At 47.4% G+C, this 13,249-nt stretch overlaps 1 protein-coding gene across 7 annotated transcripts in view; it reads left to right on the forward strand.

Annotated features, from left to right (window-relative positions):
* The window catches only part of ELAPOR1 (endosome-lysosome associated apoptosis and autophagy regulator 1), an 85,140-nt gene extending 78,588 nt beyond the window's left edge, over window positions 1-6,552 (forward strand). For 5 of the 7 annotated variants that reach the window (XM_058659966.1, XM_058659953.1, XM_058659945.1 and 2 more), the window contains exons 17-23: window positions 1,579-1,759; window positions 2,133-2,229; window positions 2,640-2,741; window positions 3,863-3,989; window positions 4,072-4,250; window positions 5,131-5,296; window positions 6,286-6,552. In XM_058659966.1, coding sequence (XP_058515949.1) covers window positions 1,579-1,759; window positions 2,133-2,229; window positions 2,640-2,741; window positions 3,863-3,989; window positions 4,072-4,250; window positions 5,131-5,296; window positions 6,286-6,399 — 966 coding nt within the window. In that variant the 3' untranslated portion in view covers window positions 6,400-6,552. Of the gene's footprint in view, window positions 1-1,578; window positions 1,760-2,132; window positions 2,230-2,639; window positions 2,761-3,862; window positions 3,990-4,071; window positions 4,251-5,130; window positions 5,297-6,285 lie in introns of those variants that run through there. The other 2 variants (XM_004581981.3, XM_058659972.1) reach the window with 2 other exon arrangements.
* The last annotated feature ends 6,697 nt before the right edge of the window (window positions 6,553-13,249 follow it).

A 13,249-nucleotide genomic window follows, 5' to 3' on the forward strand; every position in this document is an offset into this window, starting at 1 on the left:
CACTGAAAGGCACAGGTATAGCCTGTGGAGCCACCACACTGGCTCAGAAAATCCTATTTTCTTCCATTTAAGTTTAAAATATTCAACGAATAGTTTTATATTAACACTATTATTTATATCACCATTATATGCTAATATAATATTAGCGTATATTATAATATTTAAAATATGAATATATTATATAAAATATTGTTTTATTATTGATATCATATTTATAAAATATATTTCATTAAAATTATAATTATATATTATAGAATATAAAATATTACTTTATATTAGCACAATTTAAGCATTGTTTCTCATTTTTAACAAGTTTTATTAACTTGGAAGGCAGAGAGACAGAATGAGAAAGATCTTCCATCTGTTGGTTCACTCCCCCAAATGCCTGCAAGAGCTAGAACTGGATCTGGCTAAAGCCATGAACCAGGAGCTCCATCTGAGTCTCCACATGGGTGCCAGGAACCCAAGGGCTGTAACCATCACCTGCTGCCTCCCAGGTGCATTAGCAGGAAGCTGGAACACAAGCTGAGTCAGGACTCAACCCCAGGCACTGTGACGTGGGTTGCGGGCATCCTAAGTAGCAAGTTAACCTGCCACCACAATACCCACCCCAGTTTAACACACTTGAAGGAACAGTATCTTAATATTTCCTCTTTACAAAAGCTCAGGGAAAGAGCCTTAATTCCCACCCCACCAACTTCTCGAGGTGACATGACGAAGGCCATCAAAGGCTGGAGAAGAAGGAACCTTCTCAATGCATCTTTCAAGTGCCCTTTGGCAAGACTGGAACAGGGCTGGTTGTGGGTTCTGTTTTTTGTGCTGGGTATCTCTGGCTGGAAATGTGGTAGAATCACAGTGTGGAGGGAAACAGAGAAGTACTGTCAGCTAGGCCAGCTGTTCAAATAAACCTCATTAGCTCCTGGGATTGGTTACATATTCCCCCTTCTGTCTAGAAAACTGCTATAGATAAGAAAGGGCGCTTACATGATGGGCTGGTGGGTTAGAACTTTAAATCCTTTCCGTTCTCACTTAGGGCTCCCTGGTGACTCCTAGGAAACAAGAACACTGGGGAGTAAGATGTGGTGCAGCAGGTTAAACCCACATCCGATGCTGAAGTGTCTGGATTGAGTTCCAGTTCTGCTTCGGATCCAGCTTCCTGCTAAATGCTCCTAGGAGGCGGAGACTGACAGTTCAAATAACTGGGATTCCTACCACCCACAGGGGAGATCCAGATAGAGTTCCTGGATTCTGGCTTTGAGTTGGCCTAACCCATGCTATTGTGGCTACTGGGGAAATAGCCCAAATAATAGCGATCTCTCTCTCTCTCTGCCTTTCTCCCTGCCTATCTTCCCTTCTCTGTCACCTTACCTTTAAAACCGCTGGGGACCCCAAGACCAGAGTTACAAAAACTAGGACATCTAGACCTTATTTTTAGCTTTCTTTTTCATATTTAAATCCATCTTGAATCAATCTTTCCACCGCAACATAGCATTTGCAAGTCTGAAATTTTAGATGTGAAAAATACCATTCTCTGTTCTTTTGAGGGACTTCCTCTGCCCATCCTTGCATTCCCACCAGGGTAAGAAGATGTCCGTGTGCTCGGACAATGTCACCGACCTCCGGATTCCCGATGGCGAGTCAGGATTCTCCAAGTCCATCTCAGCCTATATCTGCCAGGCAGTCATCATTCCCCCGGAGGTAACAGGCTACAAGGCTGGGGTGTCCTCACAGCCTGTTAGCCTGGCTGATCGACTTATCGGTGAGTCACTCAGCTGCTTAGGGGCATGTGAACATGTGTATGTATGTGTATGTGGGTACATGTGTCTATGTACAGGTATGTGTGTATATGTGCACTCACTTATGTGTGTTGTGTGTGTGTGTAAGTGAAACTAACAGACTGGGTGGTAAGAGGCTACAAATGAGAGGCCCAACCTCCTGACCTCTCTTTTTTATCCCATGCTGGGTGCCAAATGCCCCTGGGACCTCTGACAAGCCTTCATGAAGTTCACTTTTTCATGAGTCACTTGGGGGCATGTAACAAGAAGTAAGGTTGGACGTTGACATTTTTTGAAAGAACCGAAATGGCTGCCAGCTGATCACTAATGGGCTAATCAGGAGGTCTCATCCGGCAGGCGTGTCAACAGACTTGACTTTGGACGGGATCACTTCTCCTGCTGAGCTGTTCCATCCGGAGACCACAGGGATACCAGACGTGATCTTCTTTTATAGGTGAGGATCAGGGGCCAGGCCCCTGGAAGGGAAGCCTAGCAGTGCACCACCACCTCTGCTCCATACCTGCCTCCAGAGCCACCTACCTGAGGTCTGCCTGATCATGACGTCTAAGACCCAGAGTTCCCTGATCCCAGCTTCTTGGATGTTGCTGGGACAATCCACAGGGACCTTCCCTTTTAGCCTACGGAGGTCCCTGTATGTGTCAGCCCTTCTTTTGTAGGCCAATGTGTTTCCCTTTGGCTAGATCTCCCTAACTCCTACTCCCTCTGTGGGCCTGTGTATTCCCTATGTCTCAGGCTGCAGCCCTCAGGCCTGCCCATGTTGATTGCACTTGGCTGGCTCCCCAGTGGCATGCTGAGTAACAGGTTCCCTCAATGGGAGTAGGCTGGCACTGGCTCTCTCTGCAGATCTAACGATGTGACCCAGTCCTGCAGTTCTGGAAGAGCAACCACCATTCGCGTCAGGTGCAACCCGCTGAAGCCTAACCCAGGAGTTCTATCGCTGCCCAAGTAAGCCCTACGAATGGAGGTACTGAGAACCACAGTCTCGCTGCTCCAGACTTATTCTTAGGCTATGAGTAAGGATTTATGGAAAAATGGTCAAAGAGAAAATAGCTTGAGATCCATAGACTCTCCGGGGGCATAGCCATGGGCCCAAACCCTCAGTCTTCAGAGGGTAACAATGGGCAGAAGGAAGAGTTCAACCTACCTCCCTGTGCCAGACCCTTATGGTGGCATTGTGGCACCTAACAGCTTGTGCTGAGAACCACACATCCATCGGCCCCCTCTACTTCCTGGCTATGTCATCAGGAATACATTTCCCTTCTCCCCTGGTCCTCTTTTTGGCTTACCTGTACAATCAATATCATCCTAAGATCCCACCTAGAACTGGCTTGGGGTTTATGGTGAGACTTCAGGACTTCCCATGGTACGTGGCTATTATTAGTATTGGTAAAGATTTAGGGGTCCTAGGAATATCTCTGCAACTAAAAGACCCAACTCTGAATTAGAGAGCTGAGTGCTAATTGAGAATTTCCGAACTAATACAAGTGCAAGACTCCACCACCATGCTCTCCTTTCACCTCCCATGTAACACCAGCTCACGTCCTATTGCCTCAAGAAACACAGTTTGGGAAACGCTGCTGCCAAAGCCGACTGACTGGGAAGACAGGGCGTCAAAGCAGGACATCCTGAGCCAGCAGTGGTGTCGCCTTCTTTGCTCTGGTTACCTCCACAGCTTGGGATGCAGCCGAGGTCCAGGACTTGAAATCCACCTGAACTCCAATCCCAGCTCCAGGCAGCTGCATCAAAGGGGCTCGTGCAAAATGTCACATGTCCATGAGGGGACAGCATGGGCTGTTGAGGGGCCAATGGGGCAACCATGCCAGCTCTTAGATCACACCCCCCTCTGTGAGCACTCATGTGAAATTAGCAGAGATAGAAAAGGGCAGAGGGTAGGGAGCCCCATGGAGGCAAGGAAGGCATCAGGATCAGCCAGGGCAATCAGAATCAGAAATAAAATCCGTGCTAAGAAGCAGCTGGAGCAATGCTGATGAGCCGACCAGTCGGGTCCCTGGCTCTCCATAGCAGCCCAGCCAGTGACAGCTCACAGCTTATCTCTGCTTTGCCAGCATGTGCTCTGAGGGGACCTGTGATGGCTGCAACTTCCACTTCCTGTGGGAAAGTGTGGCTGCTTGCCCACTGTGCTCAGATGCTGACTACCATGCTTTTGTCAGCAGCTGCGTGGCTGGGATCCAGGTAAGTTGTCCTCTTGTGACTGGGAGCTTCCCAGGAGAGAAGAGGATGTGAAGCCTGAGTTCTCCATCTTCCTCCCCAACAGAAGACTACTTATGTGTGGCGCGAGCCAAGGATCTGCTCGGGTGGCATCTCCCTGCCCGAGCAGAAGGTCACCATCTGCAAGACCATCGACTTCTGGCTCAAAGTGGGCATCTCTGCTGGCACCTGTACTGCTGTCCTGCTCACCGTCTTGACCTGCTACTTCTGGAAGAAGAATCAAAAGTACATGGTGGGGCCTTGAAGTCAGAATGGACAGAGTTGGTTGGCTCACAGACCAGAGAGACATATCCATTAAGGGGTTTTTTTCTCTTGGCCACAGACCTTGGGACTCTGGCCAGAGGCCTGATGAGCCACATGTTCCATGTATGTCTCATGTCATCCTGCGTTCTGAATTGCGGTAGTGACACATGGATAGTCTACTTGTGGCTACTAGATAAGCAGAACAGACTCAACCCGATGTCATTATGTAAAAACAGAAAAGATATCTTTTTTATCTGAAAGGCAGATTTACAGGGAGAGAAAGAGATACATAGAGAGAGGTCTTCCTTCTACTGGTTCACTCTCCAAATAGCTGCAATGGCTGGAGTTAAGCTGATCCAAAGCCAGGAGCTAGAAGCTTCTTACAGGTTTCCCATGTGGGTGCAGAGTCCCAAGGACTTGGGATATTGTTCCCAAGCCATAAGCAGAGAGCTAGAACAGAAGTGGAACTGCTGGGACTCGAACTAGTGCCCATATGGGATGCCAACACCACATGATGGAGGTTTAGCCCACTCCACCATGGCACCAACCCCAATCTTTCTTTTGTTGTTGTTGTCATCGTTGTTTGTTTTTTTTATAAAGGGCAGCCCCAATTTTATGATGTTAAAATGTCCAACAAGACTTGTGCTCCCAGAAACAGCCAACCTTAAGGAGAAAACATCCCCAAACTGGGAACTGGGATTCCTTCTGCATGCCCAGCCTGAATATTGTTTTCCCCGTGTTTCAGTTTCCTTACCCAGGAGAGGGAAAGATGTATCCATTGCCAGACCCCTCTCTGCACCCCCTATTCATCCCCACATGTTGATGCTGTGTCCTTTTCACTGCCCCCTCCACTGTGTCACAGACTAGAATACAAGTATTCCAAGCTGGTGATGAACGCCACGCTCAAGGACTGCGACCTTCCTGCAGCCGACAGCTGTGCCATCATGGAAGGGGAGGATGTGGAGGATGATCTCATCTTTACCAGCAAGAAGTCCCTCTTTGGGAAGATCAAATCGTTTACCTCCAAGGTAGGGGGACTGGCCGGTGTGCAGAGGCCATCCCTGGGGGCTTGGACACAGAATGGCCCTGGGCTGTTCCACAATCAAGATTCTGCTCCCCCGTCCTCTACTCCAAGGTGTTCAATTCCCCATGTTGGAAATTCAGATTTCTGATTTCTGTGTTGCCACCACTACCTTGTACCCTGGGGCCCAGGGCTGCTCGTGACCAGACTGCTTTTCTCCCTGTTTGCACCACAGTTGGTTGAAGTTTTTTAGTTCCCAAAACAGTATTTAGCTATTCCTCTTGTTTGTTGTTGTCTTTTTGGAGAGGGAGGAGACAGGAGCTCTCACTTCTGATGGGAGTGAGGCTTCTGTTTTAGCCAGTGGAGGGTGCTGTCCCCTAGGTGACTTGGGGCTGAGTCATAGCTGAGAGTGAGCTGATGCCCACTGCGGTGGCAAGTAAGTGGCTCAGAGGGAAGGTTGGCACTGGCTTGGGTGTGTAGGTGGGTGAGCAAGATGCTCATAAATGCAACATAGACAGCATGGACCAGGCCATGAGCAGAGAGCTGGGCCAGGGGAGAGCATCCAAGTGACTGCTGCAGGCTGCAGCGTGGGAGAAGGGAGGAGAGTACTGAAGGACAGCAGGGTGATGACCAAAGGGTGGTGGTTAGGTGCTCACATTCTTGCTCCCTGAAGGCTCATCTGCCAGCCTGCCAGTGTGAGACCTTTGGCACCTTCCTAGAAACTTGGGTTTTTTGTTTTGTTTTGTTTTGTTTGTTTAATTTATTAATGGGAGAACAGTTCCACCCGGGGCTCCTTCCTTGAATCTATCTAGGACTCCTCTGTCTGGTATCCAAGACACAAAGCCGGGTATTTTGAAGGTGTTTTTTCTTATGCTGTGACTGGCTCAGACGGAAGTGAAAGAATAGTCTCTTCTCTATTTCCCAGCTGCTGCAAACGGTTCTCCAATAGGTTCCTCCTGGTCACCTATTTTCCTGGCTCCCATTTGTCCCCCACAGTTGCTCTTGCTCAGCAGCCAGCTCCTGTCACCCCATCTTTTGCAGAGAACTGCTGATGGCTTTGACTCGGTGCCACTGAAGACATCCTCAGGGGGCCCGGACATGGACCTGTGAGAGGCTGTGCCCACCCTGAACCGGACCGGCCTCCTCACCTCAGCACATCACCCTGAGAGCCTGTGGCAACCTGGGTACCAACACCCTGTGAAGACGTAGCCCATTGCTGGGAATCTCTTCATTGTGGCCTTAACAGAAGGAGTTGGAATTTCAGAGCTTTGATTTTTTTTTTTTTAATGTATATAGAATACCAAAACCCTCCTTTCTGCTTGCCTCAACCCTGCCAAATACACCAACAACGTTGTTTCTATATGACCCCTTCGCTTGCATCTCATTTCCTACTAAGGGCCAGCCATGACTTCAGCTACTCATCATTCTCATGGCTCTGGAATCTGAAAGTCAGTCTCTCTCGCTTTCCAGGTGGCGCTCTCTCTAGGAGAGGAGGCTGGGAGAAGGGGATTAGTGCTCCGTGGTGGAACAGGATTGGTGAGCTTCAGGACTGCCTGACTGTAACAGGCAATGTGAGGACTGGATAAAAATGTCCTGGGCAAGAAGAGGCTTCATGTGCACAGGAACAAACCATAAGGAAGGACTGTTTTTTTAAAAATCTTGTTTATTTCTTTCTCTTAAGAGCTAAATGCCCTTTACTAAAACCAAAGGGAAAAGTTCATCTAGAAAATACCCACAAAGCCTCCACTGGATCTGTTGTTCCCCCTATTGCTTTAACCTGCCACCATCACTCTGTGATATCACGCTGTGAATCAGGTGTGCCCCAAATCCAGATGTCCTAGTCTTGCTCTCTATTGGTACCTGCCTGCAGAGACAGTGAACCCCTGCTGGTGAGGGGTGGTCTCTAGCCTCAAAGAACTCCATTTCAGAGACCTGATCCATATGTGCCTGGGACAGACAGGGACATCAGATTCTGCGGGTGCAGAAGGAGGCTAAGGTTTTAATGGGACCTGACCAGAGGATCCAGTCTGTCATGGCACAAACTTGAGGTAGTCATAATATGTGCCTCTCTTTCTTCCTTCTTTTCTGGCATTTTCTTCCTTTTCTCTCCCTGGCTTTCTTTTTCTTTTCTATTAAATGCATTTGAAAGGCAGAGTGCCAGCAAGGGAGAGAGAGATCTTTTACCTGCTGGTTTACTCTCCAAATGGCCTCAACGGTTGGGCCTGGACTAGGCCAAAGCCAGGAGCCTAGAATTCCATCCAAGTGCTTGGAAGCATCTGCTGCTGCTTTCCCAGACATGTCAGCAGGGAACTGGACTGGAAGTGGAGCAGCCAGGTCTTAGAAGCAACGCTGTCATATGGGACACCAACATCACAAGCAGCAGCTCACTGTACTCTGCCTCCACAGAAGCTCCTGTCATATGCTTCTAAGCCATATGCCTCTCTCTGTCCAGACACATAAAAAGTAACTTCTAGGCCAAAGCAGGGATTGAATCCCAAGCCCATGTCCTAGAAGCAGAACCAGACCAGTCTTTAAGCAGGGAGGATGCTGGGGGTTTAACCAGGTATTCACCAGGTTGGGATTCAATTTTAAGCTGCTCTTTCTGGTTTGGCTGCTCTTATTTCCTTTGTGTGCAACAAAACAAAACAACAGCAACAACAAAAATCCCTAAAAAGGAGACTTCTACCCCCAGTTTCTAGAAATCTCTTTGAGAGCTGAGTGGAGTGGGTGTCCTCTGTGTCCCCTTTCCCTGTTTTTTCCCCAACCTTTACTGGTGAACTTGAAGTCCCTCAAATGATAAAAACAGCGTAAGACTTTAAACTCTAGTTTTCTTGCTATTGCTGGCAATTCTCCTGTGCCCCTGTTAGCCTTTCTCTCAACCTTTCTCTTGCTCTAAGTCCCAGTTGCCCACATCTGTGCCTCTGCCCTTTGTCCAGCAACCATTTGGTGACCAGACAGTGGGTGGGAAAGGAAGGTGGCATCTCTTAGGGGTTTGTCTACCTAAAATGATCTGCTCATCAGGTCTGCCACGGCTGTTCTGGCAGCGGGTCTGGGAAGAGTCAGCCAACACTGGAGCCTGGTGTGATTTCCTGTGGCCTGGCTGTGACTTCTGGCCCCCAGTTAAGGGAGGGAGTCCCTCTGGGCCCTGTGCATCCAGAAGCTCTTCTCTAGGTAATCAGATTCTCTCTCCTTTTGTGAGGCCTAGCTGGGATTTATCCCAGTGGAGTGGACACATAGCTCCTGAGCTATGTCTTTGGTATTTTCAGCAATGCCCAGGCACCTGCCTTCCCACAGAATAGCCCTTTGCTGTGACAGAGGCCTCATGAAGGCCTTACACTATTCCAGAAGCTGTAGGAAAAAAAACAAAACCTTTTAGTCTTCTTCATTCTGTGCAACCTTCTCTACTGACTGAGCTGCCATCCTCTAAGGAGCACCTCAAAGGTGCTCCACTATGCCCTGCGGGGCTGAATTCTATAGGGCAAACTGCGACTTGTCAGGAACTCCACAAAGGTCACCTGTGGCTCCCTTAACGATGCAGACACATCAAAAAATTTTCTTAACAGCTTTTGGAGATATAATCCACAGACCATAACATTCACCAAGTTAAAATGCACCATCCAATCACTTGTAGTTGACCAGGGTTGTGTGTCCATTTCAAAGCACACACATGTTGGATTGACCTGGACAAGACATGGTTTACACAGACCACTGGGGAGAGTATGGTCTCCAGAGATGCAGTGTGTAAGTCCCATTTGGTGACCTGAGGCCCTGTGTTCCATAACAAACTCTCAACTTGTGACTGTCACTACTATTTGGCTGGGAACGCTCATGAATATAGTGGTACTTTCAAGGACCAGGGAATTTCTTATAATGATTTTTTCCTTCTTGTCTAACTCTACATTAGAGGTAAGACTGATTATATTTATACACGGAAACTTTGTAATGATTTTTTCAGCTTTGTGAAATCAGAAGTTTGTCTCATCAAGCCTGGCTGGTGTTTCCTTTTTACTCTGTATTTCAAGCTCTTACAGTTTGTTAGAGGATGGGTATTGCATGTCAACTTTTTCTGAAATTAAAACATACCTTTTGAGTTGTCTTTCTTATTCCTGAAAAAAAAAAGGTATTTGAGAGAGAGTAAGAGCAGGAGGGAGAGTGAGAGTGAAAGAGAGAGAGAGAGAGACAGAGAGAGAGATCTTTCATCTTCTCATTCCCCAAATGCCTGCAACATCCTGAGCTAGGCTGGGATGAACTGTTAGCCAGGAACTTCATGTGGGTCTCCCATGTGAGTGACAGGAATCTAAGCACTTGGGTCATCCCCTTCTCCCCAGGAAGCTGAGTTGGAAGCAAGCGCAGAGTAAGTGGAACTCAAACCAGGCACTCTGAATAGGATGTGCCCATCCTAAGCAGGAGTTTAACCTGAGTCATCTTTTTGAACATGGGTTGGGGAGCTGGTTGGCTGAGCAAGAAATGGTAAGTGTCCCTGAAGTCTGAATGGACGAACAGAGGGGTCCAGACCCCAAAGAGATACATGAATGAACAGGGACTTGAAAACCATGGCGGTGGGAGGGGTAGAGAGGAGGGGACGTATGCCAGAAGCTTCTTGTCACCTGATGGGGAATCTGTCACTGGCCAAAGCCCCACAACAAAGCTTGCACAATACCTGACCTGCCAAGATTGGGTGGGGGTGAAAGAGAAGGCAGTAGATACTCCTTAAGTTCTCTTCCTTCCCTCCCAGCTCAGGCTTCTGGGGTGGCACAAGGCTGGCCACAGAATGATATATTCTCCAGTATCAGGCAGAGCTCTGTGTGTGAGATGGATTGCTCTAGACTGGGTATGAAGAAAGTTCTCAAGCTTAGCTGGCGTCTACCATCTCCAAGGTCCATGAACTCTCCTTGACTCCAGTGGAGGCCACTTGACCAGCCCAAGCAGAAGATGAATTTGAGATGTTGCAAACTCTTCCATCCACACAGAACCAAGCACCAATGTTCTACTGCAATGCCTTTGGGGTCATTTTCTTTTTTTATTATTATTAATTACATTGCATTATGTGACACAGTTTTATAGGCACTGGGATTCCTCCTCACCCCTCCCCAACCACCCCCCCATGGTGGATTCCTCCACCTTGTTGCATTACCATAGTTTAAATTCAGTTGAGATACTTTCATTGGAAATATTTACCAAGCATAAAGTCCAGCAACTTATTGTCCAGATAAGTTCAACGGTTTCTTGGGGAGACCATCTCTGGTCTGAAGGTAGAGCCAGCAGAGTATCATCCCAATCAATTAAAAGCCCCAACATAACATCAGCAACAATTTACAATGTTATGGAATTAATTGACATGGTATTGAGTAACCAATATGTTTTTTTAAAATGCAGGTTCTTAACCACGTCCTGTGACTTCTTCATTGACATTTTAATTTTGGCTTATATAGAACCAGGTTCTATACACTTTAAAATGGCTATAGATTACTATTCAGCTGTCTCATGTCTATTTTCATTTTAGTATTTAGCAGTTTATAGCGGTGAAGCATGATTTTGCTGAGCCTGGTTGTTTCGGGTGGTCTGAGCTGGCTTATAACTCTAACAAGACGTGTCAACAGTTTAGGTGCAGAACATTTTTAGGAAGGGTATGCAGAGAAATCCTCAATACCCCTGTGAGGAGTAACTAATCTTTGTGTCCCACCTAGTGAGGCATGAGTGAATCCATGCTGACCATTTCCTGTCTGATTCTAAGCTTTCCTTATTGTTGTCTATCTATTCTTAATTTTTTGTTTGTTTTTATATTTGCTTGTTTTGAGGGGTTTCCAGAGCGATACTGATGGTCATTGCGAGAGAGGGTGGGGACCCTGAGCCAGAACCAAACAAGGACCAGAGAAAGCTCCCCTCCCTACTCCCGAAGGAAGTTTACTGTTCTTCTGTTTCTGTGGACCGCTCAGAACTCCTGGTTGTCGTTCCAATGACGCTGGTTCCTGCACGGCAGGGTTGAGACTTCTTACATCCCCTGTGGAAGATCCAGATGGGGGTGGGTGACCTCAGAGTTCTCAGCCTCCGAAGGCACTCCTATTCCCCGTGGTCTCCTTGGCAGTTGGGATGTAGTCCTTGCTGTTCGTATTGATGGTCCTAGGTGAGGATCTGGGAGTCTTCAGGGTTGGGATACAAGCCTCCTCCTGTCCACCTGTTCCACTCTGGGTGGGTCATTTTCTTAGCCCTCAAACAGGTCTCTCCTTCTGTTCTAGTGCCTCCCACTCCTACACTTAGCCCTCAGCCCACTTTTCCTTACATGGATTCAAGGGGGTCTAAATGTACTGAGATCTCTGATGGCTCCTGGTGGCTGTCAGGCAGACCCGTTATCAGCAGGTACCCATCTATACTCCAAAATTGGTTGCTGATGAGCCTTAGGTGATACCTCTGTTATAATGGCTGCTAAGTATTCCTAATGCCATCTCCTGCTTATGGGATAGGACAGTAGAAAATAAAGCTAGCATTAATTTGGCAGCTCTGTGTGTCAGTCTTGGCTGAGTACTGTCATTGCACGGACTCACTTTATCCTCAGAGCAGCCCTAGAGGCAGGAGTTACCTAACCCTATCTCAGAACAGGAAGCAGCTGTGTCTCCAACAGATTTGATAGTATGGCTTCCCAGGTCCCAAACAGCCCAGCATGCCTACAGTCTCTCCACATTGCTTATTATAGTCTAACCACCCTGAGAAGCTGTTGATAAACTGTTGCCTCCCTCCTAGGCATTTGCTCTGTCCTCTGCCTCTGTTCCCTTGGACACCAGGCAGTTCTCCCATGTGTAGAGGCTGAAGGATGTGGGCGATCGTCTACTCCTTTTCCCAGGTGCATCAGCAGGGAACTGGACGAGAAATGAAGCAGATGGGATTTGAACCAGCACCCAAATGGGATGTTTGTGTTACAGGCAGTGATTTAACCTCTGGTGCTACAATGCCAGCCCCAATCTCTTTCCCTTTTATCTGACAGATCCCCCTTGGAAATCAAGAGCCTTCAACCCACCCTACTTTGAAACTTTCTCTGGTCTACCCACTGAGGGTGCAATAGCAAAAAACAATTATAGGGTACACTGGAGTTTTCATGAATTCAGCCATATGCTGTATCCCAGTGCAATCAATAGGTGACAAGCCTAATCAAGCTTGCAAGTAGGCAGTAGGAGGGTGGGAATGTGCGGACAATTTTAAGGGTTTTTTTTAATATTTATTTATTTTTATTGCAAAGTCAGATACATAGACAGGAGGATAAATGGAGAGGAAGATCTTCCATCCAATGATTCACTCCCCAAGTGACCACAGCGGCCAGTGCTGTGCCAATCTGAAGTCAGAAGCCAAGAAACAGAAGAACAATAAACTTCCTTCGGGTGCAGGGTCCCAAAGCTTTGGGCCATCCTTGACCGCTTTCCCAGGCCACAAGCAGGAGCTCAATGGGAAGTGAAGCTGCTAGAATTAGAACCGGCTCCCATATGTGATCTCAGCCTGGTCAAGGCAAGGACTTTAGCCGCTAGGCTGCAGTGCTGGGCGCCCACCAAATGTTTCTATACTTTTGTTTAGAACTCTTGTTTTGTATATCCCACCAAGTGTTCTCATTCACATGCTGTCCACTCAACTGTTCTCATACAAATGATATCCAATCAGTCACACAAATGGCATCCATTCAGTTATTCTCATACAAATACTATCCAATAAACTGTTATTCTGTGCTCGCTGACCTTCTAGGGTCACAATGTCCTTCTACAATCAACTACCCCAGTCAAGCATTGACAGTGAAGATCTGGGCAAACAGAGACACTAAAGTTGACCATAGCAGCCAGTGGATCTGGAGAGATTTCATTGCGACTGGAGTGGTGAGATCGCAAGCAATTCAGGACTATTGAACTATCAAAACCTCTTGAGAAATTCATGGCACTATACATTTCTATTTTTCTTCCTGTTGTTGATCTTGTATTGTGGC

The sequence above is a fragment of the Ochotona princeps genome, chromosome 2 (genome assembly GCF_030435755.1).
Source record: "Ochotona princeps isolate mOchPri1 chromosome 2, mOchPri1.hap1, whole genome shotgun sequence".
NCBI lineage: Eukaryota > Metazoa > Chordata > Mammalia > Lagomorpha > Ochotonidae > Ochotona > Ochotona princeps.